At 40.8% G+C, this 23949-nt stretch overlaps 3 protein-coding genes and 1 pseudogene across 3 annotated transcripts in view; 2 read left to right on the top strand and 2 right to left on the bottom strand.

Annotated features, from left to right (window-relative positions):
* The window catches only part of LOC135708143 (uncharacterized), a 508021-nt gene that overhangs the window by 368358 nt on the left and 115714 nt on the right, over window positions 1–23949 (bottom strand). The gene's annotated exons all lie outside the window — the stretch shown is intronic.
* On the bottom strand, window positions 1643–2971 carry LOC135708201 (P-granule-associated novel protein 1-like). Its single transcript, XM_065230207.1, has 2 exons — window positions 2914–2971; window positions 1643–2853 (listed from the first exon to the last, which is right to left on the bottom strand). The coding sequence occupies exons 1-2, from the start codon at window positions 2964–2966 to the stop codon at window positions 1671–1673; spliced, it is 1236 nt and encodes a 411-aa protein (XP_065086279.1). The 5' UTR covers window positions 2967–2971; the 3' UTR covers window positions 1643–1670.
* LOC135708244 (uncharacterized) lies at window positions 9220–10516 on the top strand (annotated as a pseudogene).
* Window positions 18574–20494, top strand: fest (wurstfest). The gene is made up of 6 exons (XM_065230208.1): window positions 18574–18833; window positions 18895–19086; window positions 19142–19527; window positions 19591–19740; window positions 19819–20082; window positions 20154–20494. Exons 1-6 carry the CDS (start codon window positions 18753–18755, stop codon window positions 20254–20256), a joined length of 1176 nt encoding a protein of 391 aa, XP_065086280.1. The 5' UTR covers window positions 18574–18752; the 3' UTR covers window positions 20257–20494.

The raw sequence follows: 23949 nt of genomic DNA on the forward strand, positions 1-23949 counted from the left end.
ACTTTTAAGGATTTTTCGGATCTTCCGGAGGACGGTCCGTTGGCCACCTGGGTCCATGTTTATGTCACGACCCCAAATTCATTCTATCATCTCAGTTCTTAGTGTTTTTCAAAAACTGCGGAACCCTAAGATCAGTTTCATGGCTTGAGCACTTTTACGGATGTTACGGATCTTCCGGAGGATGGTCCCATGCACATCTAGGTTCATGTTTATGTCACAACCCCAAATTCATTCTATCATCACAGTTCCTAATGTTTATTAAGAAACGCGGAGCTCTAGGATCAGAATCGTGGATTTACTACTTTTACGGATGTTCCGGATCTTCCGCTGGACGGTCCGATGGCCATCTGGATCCATGACCAAATTCATTTTTATATCACAGATCCTAATGTTAAAAAACGCGGAGCTCCAGGATCAATTTCATGAATTGATCACTTTTACGGATGTTCCGGATCTTCCGGAGGGCGGTCCCATGGCCATCCAGGTACATATTTATATCATGATCCCAAAAAAAATTTTATATTACAGTTCCTAATGTTTTAACAAAAACCGCAGAGCTCTAGGATCAGGTTCATGGATTGACCATTTTTTACGGATGTTCCGGATTTTTCGAGGACCGTTTCGTTGTCTCTAGGATCCATATATAGGAACTATGACTGTATTCTGGCTAATTGTGAACATTTGGGCCCATTAATGTAAATTACAGATCTTGCGCCACTTGCAAAACCCTACAAACACACCTTTCAAAAAAACGTGTAACAACTCTTTTCGCTTTTTATAAAAGTAGACGACTCTATTTTCAATATTTTGACAATCAACATCATCTACAAACCCTACACTAATAAAAATTCAATGATTATTTTTATGTGTCCCACACATGAATTTTTGCAATGTGATAAACAAATTATATATATATGTGTCGGACACATAGTTCTTATGTGTACACACACAATTCATGTGTAACCACACATACTATTCATTTGACTCATAAATTTCATGTGTACTTCTGAGTGGATTCTGTTTATGTGTGGACACATGAAAATCATGTGGAATTTTACATGGATATTCGCCAATAAAAATGTGTCGAATTTTATGAGTGTAGGAATTCTAACGGTACCACAATTTTTGAAATTCATCAAGAAATGGCAAAATGGCACCAGTGAATAAAAAAAGTAAGTTTTGCTCCTGACTACTATGCCCAGTTAAAAAAAAAACGGCTGTAGATCTACAGGAAACTGTAAAATAATTAAGCTTTTTATTCGAAAATAATGGTTCCACAGAAACTCGATTGATTTCCGTTGTTTTGTATTGTTTGTTTTGAACTGATTTGACAGTTCATTCGGATACACGGTCAATAAGATCAACCCAAATTTTAGTTCAGTTAACTCATTATTCGCAAAAAGTGATTACTCGAGTCGCAAAATTCCGTATGGCGGCGCTAGTGTTTCTAACGTATTTTAATTTGAATTCTTATACAAAATGTTTCGATAAATTTGTTTAAGCTTGGATGTCTGTTCTCTATGGTTCGGAGAGCTTGAAATTATGAGAAAAATTAAGAACTATGATTGAAATCCATATTGAACGTTTATTTATCTGTTACTATTGTACACAGTTTTTGAAGATTTCCATTTGAATTTATTCATTGTAAGTGTAAGCCTTCTTCCGCAACCTCACTCATCTGCGGGTAAATTCTTCCGGATCACTTCCGATATTTCCCGGATCAACTTTTCTCGCAATCCTTTGGGAGCGATTTTACCGACTGGAGCATCCTGGGTTAGTTCCTTCAGCTGTCCCAACTGCTCGTACAGACTTTCGACTCGTGCCGCAAGATCATCGATTAGAGCCCGTTGCTGCACAAGTTTAGCATTGGCTTCAACGAGTTGCGTAGCTTGCTTGGCCACCGCTGTCACGAGGGATTCGATTTTTGTTGACTGATGCTGGCTCATTTCCGTCATACCGTTGATTTGCTCTTCCAATTGGTCCTTGTTGTCGAATTGGAAACCAGAACTGCGAATGTCACTCATGTTCAACTTGCGGTACGTGGCAGGACTGAGCTGAGTTGATTTCGTACATTCGTTAATATTTGGCTGTCGTTTGGTTATATTAAATAGCACATTCGAGAATTGATCCCACCAACGGCAGTCAAACAGATTGTTCGATAGAACTAAATTTTGTAGCGACGGGAAAGTTTCCGCTTCTAGAGCAATCAAATGTGGTAGACGGTTTGAAGATAATGTCAATGTTTGTAACCGGGGCATAATCCAACCAGCAAAATCGAGTTCAGTCAAATAGTTTTTACTTAAATCCACAGTCTTAAGCTGAACAAGCTCCAAATCGATAACTGGGGCAAGGTAGTAGAGCTTGTTGTTAGACAAATCGATTGACGCTAGCTTTTGAAATCCGTGAAATTTGTTCATGTCCAAGACTTCAATTTTGTTTCCACTCAGTTGAAGCGTCGTCAAAGCCTTCAGGTTTTCAATGTTCTCTGGAACGGTCCTGAGATGGTTGGAGACGACTGACATCACTTCAAGATCCGCATTTTGCTCAGCTTCAATAATGATCTCGAATGTGTTGCTACGGGTGGCCGAGAGGTGCTGTAGATCTGGCTTCAGGTAGATCCTTCCAACTAGTCCGTTGGTGATCGTCAGCTTACTGACCCATTTCATTCGTTCCATTACCTGGGGAGAAAGGTAATCCACATCTACGTTGGTCAGGTCAATATGCTCCTGTATCGGGAACTTGAGAGAGTTGACATCTGGGAGAGCAATCCTCAAATTTGAAATCGTGCATCGGTCGGGATTGTAGTTGCTACACCTCATTTGGGCTCGAACCGGTATGGTAACGAGAAATGCACTGGAACATTGAGACTTCTTTTATTGACGGCTTTTTTTTATGAATTGATTTAATACTTACGAAAGCACTGCAGCAATGACGCTTCGTAGGACAGTTTGCTTCGAACGTTCCATGCTCGTTGCTAAAGTGGGACTGATAACGGATAAGAAGATTTAGCAAACCGAAAAATAAACATCCGGAGTTCCTGACAGCCGTGCGAGTATAGTGATGTCATCATACAGCACACCATGTATGAGTGGAGGGTTCGATGAGATCTGGTTGGACGTTTTCTCATAATTCATTGTGATAGCAACATACCGTTCAAAGATAGCTAAACTTATGCTAAGAGCAGGCATAGGTTGCAACCGGTACGTAATGGAGCCTGAGAAATATAAGAACATGTTTCTGTTAACTCGCGTTTGATGGAATTTGGTTGAATGATCACCAACACAGGCAACTCGAAGTAAGTGCAATCTGTGATTGGTGCGGAGTCGATCACTTTCAATTTTCAAGTTATTTTGATTGAAAAATATTCATTTCAGTGCCAACATTTCAAAGGGGCGTAATTGCATTTGTAAACAATGGCTTTAGCCATAGATTTCTCGCAAATAAAAGCTCACTCATGAAAAATAATAACACCAGCAGGTAGAGGAATGTTTCCTCTACCAGCTAGCATTGTAATTTTGGAGAGGTAAGATATCATTCGCGAGAAATTGACGGCTAAAGTCATTGTTTACAAAAGCAATTACGCCCCTTTGAAATGTTGACACTGATTTCTTTGCCTTTGTTCACATTCTCTCAACACCGCTCACAAATTGGCGCCTTTTTTCCAGAGAAAAAATGAGAAATCGTTCAAAGACTTTCTCATTTGTTTACAATTGCTTGATTGTGCCAATATTTTGTTAAGTTCGGAATGAGCTCTAAAATGAAAACTGAGTAATATTAAGTCAAACGGTCGAATATGCGTATTGATGTTTCAGTTCTCTTTGCGTTGAGGATGTTTGCCATCATAAGTGATTACTGCAATGAATTAATTGTACTTTTTCATTCGTATGACTAAGTTTGGCGAGCCATTAAGATGCTTCACAATTTAATTTAAGGATACTAGTACTTTTTCTTTCGAACGAATCTGTTTAAGAGACGTAAGTTGGTCCTGATCGTTGGATTTTTTGTTTGTCAGCCATTTCTACTGACTCCCAAGCAGGGTTCTACCAACAATCAATACAAAACTATCGATTTTAAATTCGCTCCGTACATGCCTAGCCTATTGGTCCCAAGCAAATCAAATAACGTACCCCATTCTAGTTGAAATTCTTGTACTACACTATGTTTGTTTTGATTAGCTATGAAAGTTTGACAGATAATATGAGGGGTTCGTGGATTTTCCTATGTTTCGAGGGGTGCATTGATTAACTTGGGACCGAAGAGAGTACCAGAGCTGAATCAAAAAAGTTGAGCACGTTTCTTCGGGACCTTCTGGTCTTATACCCCGTTCACATTACAGCGTATATCACGTGATATACGCTGTCCTGCAATGAGCACTCATACATCTAGTTTTCACTGGAAATCCTATGTATGAGTGCTCATTGCAAGACAGCCTATATTACGTGATAAAGGGTGTAATGTGAACGGGGTATTAGAGTTAGCTCTATGGTTCTACATTTTCGAAACAAAGAAAAGAAAATGAACTCTCCGCAGAATCGCTTCATTTCGAGCAATATCATTTTCGTGTAAGTCATTGTGTTTCTTGATTTTGACTATCGCTTGTTTCGTTCGTCAAATACGTCAGCTCATTTCATTTGAAGCAAGGACTTGTTTCAATTGATGCAATGAATGACTCGAAAACTGCTTCCTTCGTTTTTGCCACTTTCACTTCAATTCGGGGCTCATTCGACTTGGCACGTGTCGCGTCGTTAGGCATCAACATATAGTAACCGGATAGTATCCACACAATATCGGTTGCCGATAGGCATGGCATCTGCATTATGTGTAGCAACAAAATGTTATTTTATATTAAACGAATATTAAACTAACGAGACCATTCTGGAGTCCAAGATGGCGGTCATCGGGCCCAGGAAAAGTCTCAAATACCCTACAATATTGGTATCCCTCCCCTTGGCTAGTTTTTAACCTGGACGTTGGTGGGCGGGCCTAATCTTATGCTTCATAGTGGAGCGTTGGAGACGGTTGGTTTAGGTCCGGCATCGTTGGCTCATGCCGTGACAGAATAGCGTCATGATCATGCGATGAGGATTACTGAGCTTCCCCTCTCTGATGAATCATTGCATAAGAGAACCAAAGTTCTAGCCTGAAGTGATAGTATCACACTTGTTACTCTTTTATTTGAAAGCCGCGTTGTAGTACGCTTACGTATAGGCACTGACGTTGGGTGCGATACTGGCGGGTTTTGCCGCAAATCACTCTTATTCAGTGGCGTCACCCTAACCTCAATCTACCTGTTCAACAACTCTCAAAACGTAAACAAACAAAACAATATTGGTTCCAATGGATATAAATCAGTGAAACTAGAAGACCCTATGCCTTTTGAAACTGATTTGAATGTTAACATGACCCTAAATAACGTTTTCAAAGTTGTTGAACAGGTAAAAAGTGAGGTTACGCGACGCCACTGCTCTTATTCGAGGGTTTTCAAGGGAATTATACTATTGAAATATTTCAGAAAGTGCCAAACAGTGCTCCTTCTATTTGTGTGACAAGCTTTCATTGTTGTTTTCATTGAAGCATTACTCAGGGAACAATATGAAACACCACCATGGTATTGTAACTAATCTTATATGTGCTTCATTTTGATTTAGGATAAGAGTTTGAACTATGGCTCGGGATTTCCACTGTGGCGTGCTTCTATTGTGACATATCCGTACGTAATTTTGTGGGACGACATAGTGGAAACGTGTGAGTGTAGTTGGAGCATATACCTTACATAATTTAAAAATCAGCTAGGAAACTAATTTCAAAGTGAAGCATTTTAGTCACTTGAAGGTGTCACCTGGGTCGATCTAAGATATAATAAATATAGATCAAATTCAAAATTACTTTAAACACGATAAATTTTAGATTACATAGCAGTTTAGGTACTTAACAAAGCATGAGTTATGATTGATTAGGTAAATTAGAGATTTCAATTATTTATAAAATTAGACATATTATTATCATAATCATCAGACATTAGACATTATATCACAGACAAACAGACGTAACTCTTTGAAAAACTTGTTCTTGAAAACATAGTATCTCAAAACATATAACCTCAGTAACGACATCTCTCTGGCTTCTCGCGGAAAACAAGCTTGCTCGCTAACTCGTAAACAATATTGCATAAAAGTTCTATCGAATGTATGGAAACGTCAAAGTGATCCGATGCCAGCGCTGCGGCGAGTAGTTCGCGGAACTGATAATATTCAAATCAACCGTTAAATGCATGAACGAAGACACACAATGAAGAGTTACGTCTGTTTGTCTGTGATTATATCATATCATCAAACGAACTTTAATAAGAAAATTTAGACAGTCTAATAACATTAAGTAGATTAACAAAAGAGTTAGGATACGGGGGGTCCGCTTAGGGAGGCAACTAGCCTTTAAAGCAACTGGCAACTAGCCTTTTCATATATTGTCTGTTTATTTTGATGGTTACTTTAAAATATCAATTTGGTATATATATGAAAGGATGAATCAGTGGGAGATGGATTTAGGGTTTCTTTACATTTTGCAGCACAAATCTAGTACTAGGTGCCATTTCCTCAAAACCCCCCAAATAACCGACCTCTTCAATCCCTTCCTTTTCCCATGGCGTTCAAGTGGTCCGCATAGACTATTCAGTCATTACCCTTCCTTTATCCTCGGCTTTGGATTGACTTGCGCTCCCATTGCCCCACCAAACGCTGCAAAATGAAAATGAAAATGAAATACCCTACAATATTGGTATGTTAGGAACGGTGACGGCGCGAAGGTGCCGAAAATCGATGTCCGACGCAATTTTGGAATTCAATATGGCGGCCATCGGGCTTGGAGAATCGATATTCGACACCATTTGTAGGATATTTGACACTTCTTTTAAAATCAGAAGCCACCATCTTGAATTTCAAGATGGCGTCGGACATTGATTTCCAGCCTCTAGATGTCAACCCTATTCCGAAAATACTCACATTGATCGGTATTTGACAGTATTTCACAAAAGCCGCCATCCTACATTTTAAAATGGCGTCAAACATCGGTTTCTGGATCTAGACGTTACTGGGATTTCGAAAATACCCACATTTATGGGTCTTTGACACTATTCACAATTTTTTCTGAATCCAGAAGTCGCCATCTTGGATTTAAATATGGCGTTTAACATCGATTTTCGGCATCTACGTGTCATCCCTGTTCTGAAAATTTACACTTTTCCTCAAATCGGAAGCCGCCGTCTTGGATTTCATTTTGGCCTAGGATATCGATTTCCGGCTTCTAAACATTACCCTGATTTTATAAAAAAGCATATGCATTCACACTTTTTAAAAATTTCAAGAATTTTAAAATGGCGTCGAATATCGTTTTTCAGCCTCTAGATGTCATCCCGATTCAAACAATACCCATATTGATGGATATTTGACAATATTTCCTATATTTTCTAAAACTGGAAGCCACCATCTTGAATCTCAAAATGGCGTCGTATTCTATTTCTAATATCTAGACGTCACCCCGATTCCACAAATACGCATATTAATGGGTCGGCATCACTATTTCCCACTTTTCTGATACGGGAAGTCACCATCTTGGATTTCAAAATATCGTCGGATATCAATTTCTGGCCTCTAAACATCACCCCGATTAAAAATTACCATATTTATGCGACGGGGACGATGTAGGAATAATTGTATTTTTCTGTGGTTAGCTGCGCGCCCGCTGAGTAGATAGAAAAAGATCGATGACGATTCTGAAGATTTCTTGCAAAAAGTTGATGCGCGATGCAATTTTTTTCGAAGATTGATTCGCTAGTGTGAGATATGTTGAGCATCTAGAATTGAGATTTAGATGTGTCGCCCCCCTCGTATTTATGGGTATTAGATAATATTTCCCATTTTTTCTGAAATCGAAAGCCGCCATCTTGGATCACAAAATAGTTCATAGTACACCCAGTTTCGAAAAATACCCATATTAATGGGTATTTGACAGTATTTCCATAGGGGTAACTCAAAGACCAGAAGGTCCCGGAGAAACGTGCTCAACTTTTTGGCTCAGCTCTGGTACTCTCTTCGGTGCCAAGCTAATCGATGCACCCCTTGAAACATGCACTCATAAAATTCGACACATTTTTATTAATGATTTTCCATGTAAAATTCCACATGATTTGCATGTGTCCACACATAAACAGAATCAACTCAGAAGTACACATGAAATTTATGAGTCAAATGAATAGTATGTGTGGTTACACATGAATTTTATGTGTACACATAAAAACTATGTGTCCGACACATATATATCAATACCCACATTGATGGGTAAGCAAACCACCCTATAATGATGAATTTGACATCTACGTACACATCTACGTATGCGCATGCGCTTAAATGAACCGAGTGACCAATCAACAAAAGTCAGAAAAACTGCGCGAATTAGGATCAAACAGTTTCGCTTCAATGCGAAAGTAAGTTCGTTTGACAATGAAAGACGAAATGAACAAAAGCCAAAACAAACAGCATGAAAAATGATCGATAGTGGTTCTGTTGATGTTGAAGAGGATCTGCTCGAAGAGAAAACAGAATGACTTTCAATTGATGACTTCGCCGTCGCTTGACGATTTTCGATTGAAAGTGACTTTGTTGGGCCCTGCTCCCAAGGGGTATTCAACTCTGCACACCTTAATCTGTGCCAAGAGTTTTGGCAGTGCCGAAAGCTGTGCCAAGCGTTGTGTCGATCATTCCATAGTAGGCTGAAGTGTATCAATCAAGATGTCAATATCCCATGAGTTTGGCAACCCTGAAGTTAGACTTTTGTGATTGTGTTTACATTTTCAATTTATTTAATTCCATGACCATGGTTCATGGCAAATATTAAGCTTCATTCTGATTAGAATTAGAATGAGAGTGGATTGGGCAGTGGAAAAGGAACTGGAACCAATTCAACCTATACGACCCGTCTACAAGAAACCAAGCTGAACACACACTTTTGATAACAAGATAGACTATATTACGTGATATGAGCTATAATCTGAACGTACTATTAGCCCAGAAGTCGAACTGATTTGCGGTAATACCTTCGACAGACATGATTGTAGTACCGTACTCCACATTTCATTCTAGATGATATCCCAGTAGTCTGTGAGTAACATTTTTTCATCTGATTGTCAAAAGCATCGATAGATATAACCTAACCTAGAAAAAAAATATGACTACTGTTTCCCCTTCAAGCCCCAGCCAAACTTTCTCCCGTAAAGCCCCCTATCGGTCGATCCCGGCCAAAAATCGCTACACCAAATCACCGAATAAAGTTTCCCGCAACAATACTTTTATTTCCACTAGCCATCGAAGTGCAGACAACAATGGAGATGGACAGCGGTTTGTGAACGACAAGGTTAAGTGTTCCAGTGCCGGTGTCGTGGAGGGACTGAAACCGAATCAACGCAAGGACGGAAACAATCTGGTGGAGTTCTTCAAAACGGATGATATCAAGTTTTCAGGTAAATGAGACTTTAGGAGATTCAGAAAATGTTTCAAATGTTCCTTTTTACGCAAAAGCAGCGGAAGAGGTCAATTCACCCGTAGGACGTTCGCAGCGAAGCGGTAGCGACTCGAAGACGATAAAATTCCTACTGAAGTTGACAACCAAAAGCTACTACGAAACGCTCAAGTACGAAATCGATCGCATCAAGGAGAACGATCGGAAAGCACAGGATCAAACGAGCTCGCACGCTCACTCAATCATGACGCTGAATTGCAAGGCCGTGGATTTTGACAGTCAAATAGAAGACCAACGCGTTCAAAATTCACGCCTGTTGTTCGAAACGCGGCAGAAGCATCGCGTTCAACAGGACACGATTAATTCGATCACCTGCGAGTTGAATGAACTCAAGTGAGCTTTTGATACCAACTGAAGATCATGTGGGAATTGTAGCCAAAACAAAGCTTCTTCCATTACAGATCCGTTTGCAACCTACTGCTGAAGAACATCGAAAAGGATCACGAATTGGAGATTCTGGCACGGAAACTGCGTAAATCCAAACGTTTCGATTCCGACACATACAAAATGCTCAAGTCACAGTTGCGAAAGACAATCCATCAGAAAAGTGAATCGAAAAAAGCGATTGCAGAGCTAATTCCAAAGTCACCAGCCAGAGCCCGGAGTGAGACGGCTTTGAAGCGGCAAAAATCGAAAGCGTCTCGTCGGTCGTCGGCGCAGCAAACTTCGCTATCCAGCATATCTTCGGCGGTGACCGGTTCTGACATGCTGACGGACATTGAGACTGCTAAGCTTTCAACTGGGGCGGTCAATTCGGGTAAGTCTCTTTCAACTGTTGAATATTCCACTTAACTAGATGAGTATTTATGAAGTACTATTCGGCAAAGATCAAACTTTAACGACCAAAACACAAATTAAAACGAAGAAACGATCGGGATTGATGAAGATTTGCTGCTGTGGCGGTCGTTCTAAGCCATCGAAGAAGAATGTAGACAATTTTCAATGAAGCATGAAACCGTTATTATTATACTTAAATATTACTGTACTCATGCTGGCAGATATTGTTCCTCGTTATAATAATAAATAAAATAGAATTAGAAGATTTATCATGATTTGTATGGGATAGGTAAAGGACTGCGCTTTTGATTAGTATTGTCGGCATTTATGGCCCTTCGCTCAATTTCAATTTCTGTTCAATTTTCACACTGCCATACTCTAGCAGAACTATCAATGTATCCTCTTCAGAACTTTATCTAGCTAATATTTTATCGCACTATAGCTTCATGTTGTTATTAGTATAGCATTTCTTCCCAACTTTGAAATCTTGCAAGGTTCAATCTCTTAATTTGTTTTCCGTCGATCTTGTTTTCAATGCTACCGACGCCAGGGAGACATTTCCCACCCTGAACGCTAACTATCCGACCCATCAACTCATGGATCGAGGACCAACGGCTTTACTTCCCTTCTGAAGAAAGGCGTGGATAAGAGATTGTATGCCTCTGAAAATCACGACGTCACCGCCTGGGATTGAACCCAGGCCCATTGGGGTGAGAGGAAATCACGCTTGGCACCGGCGCCGCGAAGCTAAAAGGTTAAAAAAAACCTGTTTTTAGTTGCATAAAGCTGTTTTGCAGGTTGATTTTATTATTGAGTTCTAAGTCCTTCCCTGAAGTCCCCTAAATTGTCGAGTAGTTCTCGGAACTTCCTGAATTTTCCAGAAATTTCCTTAATATTGATGTATTTTCCCTGATAAACCATGCCATTTTCCTGAAATTTTAGGAAATTTGCTATGCTCTACAATTTTTCAGAAGCTAATGGATGTGATTGAAGTTCTTCGATCTTGCTCGAAGGACTCGGAACTACTCTCATGCTCTACCGTCGTCTCTCTCATACAACACAACCGGTAGAATAACATTTGAGCAAAATGAAAATTATCAAATAATCACTCGGCACAGCTGCTTTTGTATTAACGCTGTTTACAGTGTGCCGCAGTGCCGGTACTGTGCCGAACGAGTATATTTGTGCCTTTATGTATTTGAAGCGTATGAGTGGTCAAGTACAAATTGTTCTGGTATATTTGGCAACAGTGCTTTTGTAAGGATGATTTTGACAGCTGTTTATTTACCAAGTACAAATTCGCTTGAAGATTCGCTCCTGTGGTGGAAAACGTCGGCCTTGAATCTCGTCAAGGAAGTGAAACGATCTTTTTTTCTATAATCGTACGGACCAAGGTTCATCGGGTTTGTTCATTTTCATTATTGTCTCTGATAAGCCACAAATACAAATACAAAGCCTCTGTAAAGGAACGACGAAGACAAAAAAAAGCAATCGGGCTTCGATCCGACCCATCAGCACCTGAGCAAACTTTTCGGTTGACAGTCGCTGCAAGAGAATTACCTCTCCATATCTTCTGCCAGTACGACTACTACAAGGTAGGATCGAGCTGTTGAAAGGTTGGCACATCCCCATGGACTTACACACGCGCTACCGGATTTCTCTCTACAGGATGCTGGGCATGGCCTTTTTTGCCGTGTACGATGGCCACGGTGGTGTCCAGTATGCCTGGCAAGCACCTGCACGCATTTGTGAAGAAACGATCGGAGTACGGGGACGCTGTGAAGATGGCTCTGCAACGTGGTTTTTTGGACATTGACGAGGCTGCTTTAATAGGGGGCTACCACATTGACAGCGGTCAGTGTCTTAAACCTCTCAATACTTGTCCACGTGGAATGTGGACAGCCCCTAGAGCGAATGGATATTTGGCCCTGTCGAGCGCATTCTGGGCATATCCGAGTGTGGAAGAACGAGTGGTTAGCGAGGATTTTAAGTTTATGTGATGGAATTTGGGAAAAAAAACTCCATTACCGATTGGCTCGGAAGCACTCCGAGCCAATCGGTAATGGAGTTTTTTTCTGACGGAGATTGAAGTAGTATGCATAATAGTAGACAAAGAAAACTTCCCTTATTGCGATGGCTTATTGTATTTTATATTTAATCATATGTGCGTAGATACGTCAATGTATCATCCGACAGCGAAAGCTTGCTTCTTCTCTCAGTTAACCAGCCATACCGCGCATGTCCTCTTCCATGATTTTAATATTGTCGCTTGTCAGCCTCTCAAGAGACTGACTGCACAGATTTGAAGGTGGAAGTTTGTCGCACCGTACTCTTCTTCCAGCTTACTCCAGAAAAAAAAATCTCAAACCGATGGAGACACAGAAAAATGTGATATTATTTGAAGGAAACTTTGTTTAGTCAGTTACTTACCACATCTTTATTTGAATGATCCATTTTAATTAATTAATTACTAACGAAAGAATTTGATCCACGTTTGTATACGCACACGCAACTTTAATAACCGTTGTCAATAGTAATCCAGACAGTGCTTCCAGTTTATTTTAATTATAATCTGATACATTAGAAAATGTGCCGGTAATGTGCCGATAAATGTGCCCTAACTGTTCCGAATCTATTTTCGGCACATTGTGCTGAGTGACTAACCCCTTGATCATATGAAATGTGTGATTTCGTTCTAATTCCTCAATTTGGTGTAAATTAAACCATTTCTGATACGAAATGTTATTACTAGGACATCGTTGCTTGCTATTTTCAGAATTCACACAAGCACAACATCAGCAGCTCTTATTATCAGAAAACCTAAAATACATACATTCGTGACGGTCTTCGGCAACAGTGTCATATGACATTTTAGATTGGTACTGTAATTTGATAGCTTGTTTTGCGAGTGTCGGAGGCAAAGGCAGTCGATTATCACAATTATTCTGAAGTTCTCGAAACTTCAATGAAAAAATGTTCCAGTATTTTCCTGGTGATTATGGAACTTACCTGAAGATTCTGCAATTTTCCTAAAACTCTCAAAACTTTGCTGAGTTACTCTGAACTTATTTGAAAGCCCTGTAATTTGGAGTTCTCGCAAATTCTCCTGATCGCTTCTCTGAAGCTCTGAACTAAATGAATCATATCGTCAGCCCATTTTCCACACGCTGTTCCGCTGATAGTAAGTAATAAAATTCTCCATGCCCCGGAGATGAACCAGCGTCTGGCTTAAAATCTCCATAATAAAGACAACCAACCAACCAACCAACCATCTCCATGTATAAATTGAGAGAAATGGAAATAATTAGCTTTCGATGCATACTCGGATGCGTATCCTGGTCAAAAAAAAAAGTAAACGACAGCCTTAAGAAATCATTCGTGGACTTTGTCGTTCACTTATTTTTCGGAAATTGTTGTTAAACAAGCTATAATTAAATAAAAATGGTTTCCCCCCCCCCCCCCCCCTACAGTTTTATCCGTTTTACTACCAGTCCCAAGAGAGCCAAAAATTTAAATTTGAGAAAGAAAATGCGCTCTCACGCTAAATCTCTAAATCTTTCAACATGCCATGTATTTTGATGAAACTCAATTTGTGATTTCCCTTTCACAGATTACAAAATAGAGTACCTGACACTACAAAACATGTCTGGTACCGAGGGGTGTGACACTTCTAAATTGACAATTGGATTCGGCAAATAATCGAACCGCTTTTTTAGATCAGTGTACATTGGACTGATGCAAAATTTGAAATCTTCGCTCCACATTGCTCAAATGGTTCCAAATTGGGTCCTGCTTAGCCTCCTAAAATTTGAACTACTTTAGTAAGAAACTGCACACTTAGAAATTTTTACAGAAATCTGTAAAATTTTACCGAATTCTCAACAGCTGAACGTTTGGTGAACAGTTTCGCAGATTTTCTGTAATTTTTCACAAATATCTGTGAATTTTTCACAGATATCTGTAAATAATTACAGGAAAACTGTAAAATTGTTTACCGAACGTTCAGCTTTTGAGATTTCGGTAAAATGTTACAGAAATCTGTAAAATAATCGTAGTGTGTGACTTGGCTCAAACTATTTCAAGTTTATATGGGAATTACTATGGGAAAACTTATGTTTTTGTTCATATCTATGTAACAATTCACCACATCACTATGCTTTTAAAAATGATAGCAGTGATTGTAGTAAATTTTCTCAGCTACAACTTTGTTGAAAATCACTTTTCAATCATATGTAAGAAACAAAAGTTTTTAATGATTCAAGTCACTGATGGCTGATGATTATGCTCATTCAACTGTTCAGCAGGCAACATTGGTGTTTCTGATGCGAAGAATAGAGCACAAATATCATGGCTACTATGTCACACTGCAGAATACAGTGTTGCCCACAATACAGTTGCTTAATCTTGCCATAAGATTATCAATCTATTAAACAATTAATAATTATTTAATTTGACGTTTGGCTGAAAAATAATTTTCTGCAAAGTTGTAGCTGATAAAAATTCCCATAAGAATAGCAATAGAATTTGTTAACAACAGTTCATAGTAGTTTCCATGTAAACTTCGAATAGTTTGTGCCAAGTCAGTTTCTTACCCAATGAGTTTAAATTTTGGGAGGCTAATCAGGACCTGATTTGAAACCGTTTGAGCACTGTGGAGCGAAAATCTCATATTTTGCATCAGTCTAGTGTACATTCATTAGATTCCTTTCCCTAGCATACGCGGCATCTACTTTTTCAACGCTGTAAACGCTGAAGATGGAAGCAGATGCGAGCAGTAATATGGAAAGATTCTATATGAATGACCCAAGGGGTTGGTCACTCCACCGAGTGTCTCAAAAATACAGATGGGCACACTTGGGCAATTTCATTGGCACCCATGGTTAGAAAATTTCATGATATTTAAAGTTACTGGCAACACTGTACTTTAATTTGCGCCTGCTCTGTGCATTACTTACGGAGAAAGTAAAGTAAACGCTTTTATTCATACGACCTAATATGTTAAACATTGTTGTTAACACAGTCCAATGTTTGATTTCATAACATCCACCGTGAATTTCCGGCGAAGTTCTCCCATGGATTCGTCACAGTGCACATATTTTCAAAACATTAGGATGAGCGAGGTCATCAAGGTAATGACCGTTGCCAAGTACAACTGTCATCCTGGGGTCATACTGGAATTCTTCCAGATGGTGCTGGAGTCGCTACCGGAAGACTTCGAGATCGGAGAACCTCCACTCAAGACGATCGAACTATTCAAGGATCTGGTGCGGAAGGCTTTGGTGTTTCAGAACAGTTTGATCGAAGTTGGAAATGGGGTGGCATCGTTCCGAAAGCTGATTGAAAAGATGACCATGAAGGGACTGCTGCCATGAAGGGATTCGTAATGTGATTAGTGAGTTGGTTAGTGGGGAGAGTGAGACCCTGAAGGAGGAAGTGAAGGGAACGTTGAAGACGTTGGTAGATCAATTTGAGGTGGGGAGATTCGTGACGGAGCTGAAATCACAGCCGAAGGAGGTTAAGTGGAATTGTAAGATGTTGATTGGTCAGTTGTTTGGCTTGAAGGTGAGCTCCTGAAAGTCGACATCGGTGAGCTGGTTGAAGGATAGGTTTAGCTTTCAGACACGACCCTGGTAACCCAGCGCTTTAAATAGAATATTTCAGTGGAAACATGTCAGAAGGGTCTAACTCGAAACGTAAACAATGATATTGAAATTTTCCTGAAATTCTTGGAACTGACCTGATTTTTTCGAAACGTACCCTGACAGATTATTGAACCACAGACAAACAGACATAACATTCGTAAGTTGTTCATGGAACAAGCATTTAACGGTCAATTTAAAAGTATCGTAATTCCCTTGCGTTTGACGTTTATTTATACACTACTGCCATCTGTTCAGCGTACTGCTCACCACAGTGTACTCAATATATGGTGGTAATGTTTTAGCGATGATGTTTTACAGCTAGAACTATTCAATGTGTTATGTCTGTTTGTCTGTGATTGAACTTTCAAAAAGTATTGGACGTTCCTAAAATTCTCGGAATATTCCTGAAGTTATTGGAACTGCCCATAAAATCATTGAGCTTCCCTGAAGATCTATAAACCTAGCTTCCCTGAGCTTCTTGGAGCTGCTTAAAGTATTTGCAATTTTCCTCAATTTCGCAGGACATCTCTGAAGTTTTCTATGAAATTCTCATAATATTTCAAAGCTGCTGCAGTTTTCCTGAAGCTAATGGAACCACCTTGAAGTTTTTGAACCTTCCTAGAAGAGCTTGAAACTTTTCCAGATGTTCAATTTCAATTTTCGGAACTTCATTAAAGGTCCGAACATTTTCGTGAAGTTATTAAATAGGACTGCCCTGCAGTTGTCTAATCTTTCCAGTAGTTCTTAAGTTATCGCTCAGATATTGCTCAGAAGTTTAAAAAAAATCTGATATTCACGGAACTGTACTGGAGTTCTTAGAATTAACCAATTGGGTTCTTCAATTTTGAAAAATATATCGGTTTTTATATATCACCTGAAAGAGCTTCGTTTTCTGAGCACAGCGATATTTTTTTTTCGCACCCACACACTTTCATCTCGATTTTTAAATCAAGATATAAAGCAAAATAATAACTTCACTGTTGGGTTCCATTTTTAATTCAGATTACGAATATGCATTTACCTTAATACCCCTAAACAACCCAATTGAAGCCATTGGAACTTACGCTTTAAGATCATTAAACTTCCTTGCAGAGCACTCCAGACGATCTTGAAATTCTTGGAAATACTCTTCTTCAACATTATCGGATCTTCTTTAACATTATTGGATCTTTAACCTTCCTAATGCATTAGGTTATACATTGTTCATTAGCGGGTCAAAAAGCCCCAAACTGCAACTCGCTTCCAAAAATCAATTTTTGAACCGATTCTTGATCTATTGGCCTCAAATGAAAGATGAATGAGGTTCCTAGAATGGCCCCACCCTTCCCAAGATTTCTCCAATTTGGCCATTTTGGCTACCTGGCACCGATTCCGAGAGAGCACGAAAGGACACTTCTAAAACCGTCCGACGGCTCAAAATTTATGACTTTTCATCCCGAAGTAAATATACATCATGCCATGGACCTTAAGGCGGATCTGGCAACATCCGGATACTCGGAACCGGTTTTGGTGAGGTTCAAAAAGGACATTTCCACGTACTGGTATCGTCCGACGGTTGAAATTTTATGATTTTTCACCCAGATGTAAAAAGACATCATGCCATGGTCCGAAAAGTGAATCTGGCTACATCTGGATACCCAGAACCGGTTCCGGTAAGGCTCCAAAAAGGACAATTCCAAAACCTCAGGTAAGGTACACCGGGCAAGTTGAAAAGCGCGGGGAAGTTGAGACGGTAGGTGAATCTCTTACCGGAGACATTCTATTAACAGGAAATTGACTTGCATATTAGCGCCGCATAGTAAACAAAATCTGTACTACTGTTCTTTACCCGATCCGGTGCAAATTTGACCGAAGACAGTAACCTTTTATATGGCCAGGATTATGTGATATTCCATTGACGGTCTTCCCCTATTAAAATAGTTATGGTTACTTTGCTTAACGTCGTGTTCTGTGTATAATCCAAACCATTTGTGGAATGGTTCAATCATTTGGGTTATCATTCGTTTATGGTACTGTTTATTAGGGTACCCTTAGGGATGGTTAACATTACCCTGGATATTTTTTTTTTTTCATTTATTATTTAGTCTGTTTTTGGTTCGTGATAAAACATCATCAAATGATATGGAAATTATCTGAAAATCAATAGAATCTACTCTAAATATGTATAATATTCACTTAATTCATCGCGGAAATTTTATACAATTTTGGTTAAATTTTACTTCAAACCAAGCTTCAAACAAAGAAAGCCCGTCGTCCCCTATTCAAGCATTTAATGAATAATTTAAGCCTCGCGCGCTTCGATAATGAATTACGACGTCAAATTCCGGCATTCCTTTGCCAGCGAAAGCCTAGACCTGGAAACCGTTACGTTCTTACGTTTCCTCCATAGGTAGATGATAGCGAAATTCTGAACCACGTGGGCGCCCGAAAATTCAAAGTGCACCCATCGTAGCAAGCGGCGCCGGCTGTTCCATTTTCGCGTCTCGTTGACCACGCGTCAAGCCAGGGCATGTTGCCATGGCCACCGTGGACCGTGTTTGACGAGTTTGCATTTTCACTTGTGTGTGAACCGTCGCGTCGTCGTCAGAGAAGGTTGCACATTTTCTGCACGCTTCTCCAAAGTTACCAGTGTTCCACTTTTTGGAGGAAAGTTTGATCCCTGATTTTAGGAAAAAGTGAAATCCCGTCTCCGTGAAGTTTTAGTGCTACCCATATCGAGAGCGTATTTATTGTAGAAAAGTTTTTAAAATTTCTCGACATCAAATGGCATCATCATCGAGCTCAACATCCGCGGTGAACCAAACGGGATGGGACCAATCCCGGCAGAGGAGCCCTTTTACCAAGGTAAGCCGTATTCTCGAACAGCAGATTGAATGCTTTTGATCGATTGTCATTCTCCAACCAGGCCGACCCCGAATTCAAGCTGAACGTGGCGGCACCTCCGTTCGTTTACCAGGCGCGAGCTTCAAGCTCGGCTGGAGTCCTGCGCAGCATGCCGGAGATTGGGTACATCGGCCCAACCCAGCTGCCGGTGAACGGCCGTATCTGGAATCGTATCTCCAACTACCCGCTGGAGCAGGCTCCCATCGTTCGAAGAGTAAGTTTTCCCTGTTCAAATTTCAAATTCCAGCCCCCATACCTCATAATTACAGACCACACCGGATCAGCTGTTCCAGCACTTTCAACAGCAGCAGCAGAAACAACAACAACAACAACAACACCTGCATCATCTACCACAGTACCAACGTAAGCAGCGCCAGTACTCCTCCACGCCGCACCTAGCCTACGAACCGGTTCGTCAGTTTGGTCCGGTGGTGCTGCCGAATGGAATCATTCAGCTTCAATTACGCGATGCCGTGTCCATTGAGATGACCGTGGATCGCTCGATTAAGGTGGTCAACAGCCAGGTGCGAATCACGATGGCCCTATCCAGCACGGGCACGTCTATGGCATTGAAGCACCCGAATGGGATCGTATTCCAGAACGGCTCCCGGGTGGACATCGTGGCGTACGATGGTCGAATGAAGAATTCGTTTGTGTGAGTATCTAGCTTCGATATTTCTATTGAGCCAATAACAATAACGCTTCCCACGTATTCCAGCCGTTACGCCAAGATGTGGCAGAAGGGGATTAGTCTCACCTGCGAAGGATGCGCTCTGATCTACCTTGTTGATGCCGCCGGCACTCGCACCACTTCCGATATGATCAACATCGATATGAACACTGATTACATCAGTCCGGTCTTCCACCAGTACGTTCTACCCCAAACTCTATTCTATCGATGCATCCCGATGCTAATCAAATCTCAATTTCCCCCTCCATCCTGCAGTGGCTCTCGGATCGGATCCCAATTCTACGAGGAAGCCAATCAGATTGCTCAGAGCGTAAACTTTTGGCTCGACGATGACGGGACTGAAATATTCCACCTGAACGGTTTCCGCATCCAGCAGACGATGGATGGCCTGGTGAAGGTGACCCGCATGACTAACCGATGCAACCTCCGGACGAGCCCAACTAATGGTTCCGCTACGGTTACTACGCCTTACATCCACTGCACGGCATCCATGGGGCAAACATCGCATCTTTTCGTACGGTAAGTGGATTTCAGAATAACGAGCTCTATCGTAGTCATAAGATTCCTAACTACATATGATGACTTTGCAGCCGTGAAGAACGCCGGATGCACTTCGACGGCAATTCGTTCGTCGTTCGCAACGCGGGACATTCGGCCGGATTCGACGACTGTAACCGATTGCGGGTGTACTAGCGAGGAGGATTTATCGTTTGCAGGAGAAAGTGAACTATCCGACCCATTTCAAATTAATGAAGAAAAGCACATGTCAGAAGGTTGCAGCATGTCTTCCTGACACGGGGGCGCGCGAGAGCCTCCTGCCTCTTGGTTATATGTTTATCTATCTTCGTCGGTATATTTATTCCATTTTACCCTTGGTAGACTGCCGGTGGAAGGCAGAGTAAGTACAATTTATCTTGCATCCCGTTTGGCTCCCCCCCCCCCCCAACTCGACAGGATGTGAGTGTGTGTGCACTGCATGTGGGCTAAAACGGAGGAGATGCAAATTGTATTAAATTAAACCTAAATTTACATACGTCGTAAATAGAGAAATAAAACAGGATGTGCTACACACAAAGTACAAGGAGCAAGTGTTGTCTTTTGTATACTGTACTGAGGATGGAGGGGTTCCTTTTGCAGAGCTGCGGGAATGAACTTTCCATGAAAAGAATGATTAAGAGATTCAAAGTTTTCATAGTTCTCTCGACCTTCTCTGATTTGAATGAAACTTTGCATACTTGTTTTTTTTTTTTGTGGGCAAAGATTGTCCGGTGCCGGTTGTGTAGTGGTAAGCGTGACTGCTTTCTCACCCCAATGGGTCTGGGTTCAATCATAGCCGAGGTCGGTGGGATTTTTCTGAGGCATAAAAATCTCTGGTCACGTCTTCCTTCGGAAGGGAAGTAAAGCCGTTGGTCCCGGCCCATGTATGTTGAATGGGTGCGATATCCTACGCAGGTGTGGAAGCTGCCTTCCTGCACATTCGATTGTCGTCAATGGATGGTAATCGATGTCCGTCGGTGATTGGCACTAGATTACGGAACAGAGACCGACGTTAAAAAATAGATTGTCAAGAACTTAATTTAGAAGAATTTAAGCTCCTAAAAAATGTTTTAAAAGAAGAATCAAATTACATAAAAAGTAAAGATTGCACTCGAAAAAAAAAATGCAACACTTTCCTTTGTGTATAACTTTTTATTGCATGGGTAAAAATAGAAGAATTTTTTAGTAAAACTAGTTTAGAGTGTAATGTTTACAAGTGCAAAATCTCGTCACAATCTGTCAAGTGGTTTTCGAGATGGCTTCCAAGCCAGAAGTGCTTCGACAAAAAATTATGGGAGCGATCGTGAAAAATCCAGGCTAGTCCCACAGGTGGATCGCGAAACAGTTTGGAATCGACAATTAGACCGTGTCCCGTATGTGGTCCCCAGGGGTGAGCTGGCAGTGGAAGAAAAGCGAAGACTACCGACTCCGTGAACGCAAGGAAGGTGAGGGATTACGTCAAGCGCAATCCAAACCTTTCGATTCGGGACGTGGACAAGAAGGTCAATTCTTCCGTCTGGTTCGTCCAGCAGACAATGAAGCGGACCGGAATTCATGTCTTCAAGATAAGGAAGGCGCCTAACCGAATCGATAAACAGAATACGGAGGCCAAATCCCACGCCAGGAAGCTGTACCGCGAGTGGTTGGTGCAGCCGAAATGTATCGTAATGGACGACGAGACATACATTAAAACGGTAAAATTTTTCGTCGGCAAGTCCCGCCTGGATGTTCCGGAGAAGTTCCGGAAGAAGAAGGGCGACAAATTTGCCAAGAAGTACTTAGTGAGGCAGGCAATCTGTGGGTGCGGTAAATCCATCAACCTTTACATATCGACCGGCACCATCAACGGCCAAATATATAAAGAAGAATGCCTCCAGAAGCACCTGCTGTCCTTCCGCCGGTCCCACGAAAGTCACAATATGTTTTGGCCGGTTCTGGCATTGTGCCAATACGCGAAACCGGTGATGGAATGGTACGAAGCGAACGATGTAGTTTTTGTGCCGAAGGAGACAAATCCGCCAAATTCACCAGAACTTCGTCCAAAATTAAAATTCTGGGCGATTAGCTCCGAAAAACAGGGAAAGTCTTCAAAAACGACAAGAATTTGAAGAAAGAGTGGATGAAAGTGTGTAAGAAAGATGGCGCAAGTGTTGCACAAGATTTGATAGGTAGCGGTTAGTCCAAGGTGCGGGCATTTAGCCTAGGCGAGGAGGTTGAATTACCCAACTTTGCAAAAACATAGCTGTGTTTATTTATTCCCTGAGAGTCTCAAAAATATCCGACCTAAAATAATTTTTTGATTATCATTTTTATCTGCCGCATTTGTTTTTTCGATTACGTTCTTTATGTTGGTTTTGTATGGGGTCGCCTCACTGTGCCGTGCACTGTAAGAGAATCTTACATTCACCGGTTGGTTCATTAAGAAAAACATATTTCTCAAAAGACTCATCTGACACCAAAAACAGACAGAGCCTCGAACCTTCAATTTTGAAACATTCGAGGTCATGCTTACATTTTTCCCCATCGCTTGATACGTATGTCCCCTTCGATGCCACGGTCTTTGACGGGCTTGTCGTTTGCTACTAATGGATGTTTTCATTCTGCCATCGTAACATCGAAACCATTATTCAAGGAAATTGTTTTATGCATTACAAGATGCGTGATCCTTCGATAGGATGCAGTTTGAAGGATGCTCGTTTAACCTTAACGATATTCTTTTTCAGTTCATTTATTTGGATAGCTCAATCACGTTAGGTTTACGGAGGAGCCGATATTGCATTGTTTAAAGTTCAACCCTTTGTATGTACCTCTAAAATAAATCTTAAGTTAATTGCGTAATAAATAAAAATCGAAATATGTCTCAACTAAGAGCCAGACAAGAAGATTTTAGCATGCAAAAATATCAGCGAGAAAATCGTTTTGATGAATAATCAAGATTGCAAAAATTGCCTGGGGTCATATTGACTTCAAGTTACGGACAAAGGGTTAATAGGAATAATACTTAATACTACACTCTATTCCAGGCCAAGTCACATTTAAAGATAAAAAAAATAGTTAAAAATAGCGTGTCTTACCACTCGAAGTTTGGCGTGGAATATTATTTTGGATTTTTTTTTTTCTAGAACCTCGAGAAAATAGGGTCTTATTAATGCTCTCCCTATGCAACTTACAATTGGTGGCATCCTTTTCGTAAAATATCGGGCATAAGGTCGGCCCAAAACTGCCATTACGCTGACGCTTTTGGTGGCCGAAAGCTGGAAACCTACCGCGCTGGCCCACCTGGCTACAGCGGAGACTGCTGCCTGGGCCTTGATCCTGTTACGTGTTGCTGTTGGGCCGGTAGTTACGATAAGTACATCGTCAGCGTACACGAAAATGTAAACATTTTTCGGCAGTCCTCCTAAAAATTCCGTTCATGGCCACAAGGAAGAGGGTAACGGCGATGACTGAACCTTGTGGGATGCCCGTCTCTTTTCTGAAAAACTGCCAACTGCGACTCTGAAAGAATGATCGGTCAGGAAATTTTTGATGAAGTGGATCATGCTCAAAATATCATGTTAATTTTGGCATGGTCAGTTGATCTCATTTTGGTTGACCTAACGGTTAATACAGCAAAAATGGGAGCAACATTTTACACTGTTGAATCAAACGGAAAACTAACCTTACTTTCAATTTAATCAATTTGATATCTAAATCTGCATTCACAATGTTCAACTGAATACGGGCCTGGTGTAAATGGATAGCATCCATGCTTCTCACGCTGAAAGATTTGAGCGCAAATCTCACCCCGGGAAAGTCACGAATGACATAAAATGTGTATAGCAAAACAAATAAACAATAATCGTTAGT

Source organism: Ochlerotatus camptorhynchus, unplaced genomic scaffold (assembly GCF_037179485.1).
Source record: "Ochlerotatus camptorhynchus isolate MF236.1 unplaced genomic scaffold, CSIRO-AGI_Acam_v1.1 ptg000328l, whole genome shotgun sequence".
Classification (NCBI taxonomy): Eukaryota; Metazoa; Arthropoda; class Insecta; order Diptera; family Culicidae; genus Ochlerotatus; species Ochlerotatus camptorhynchus.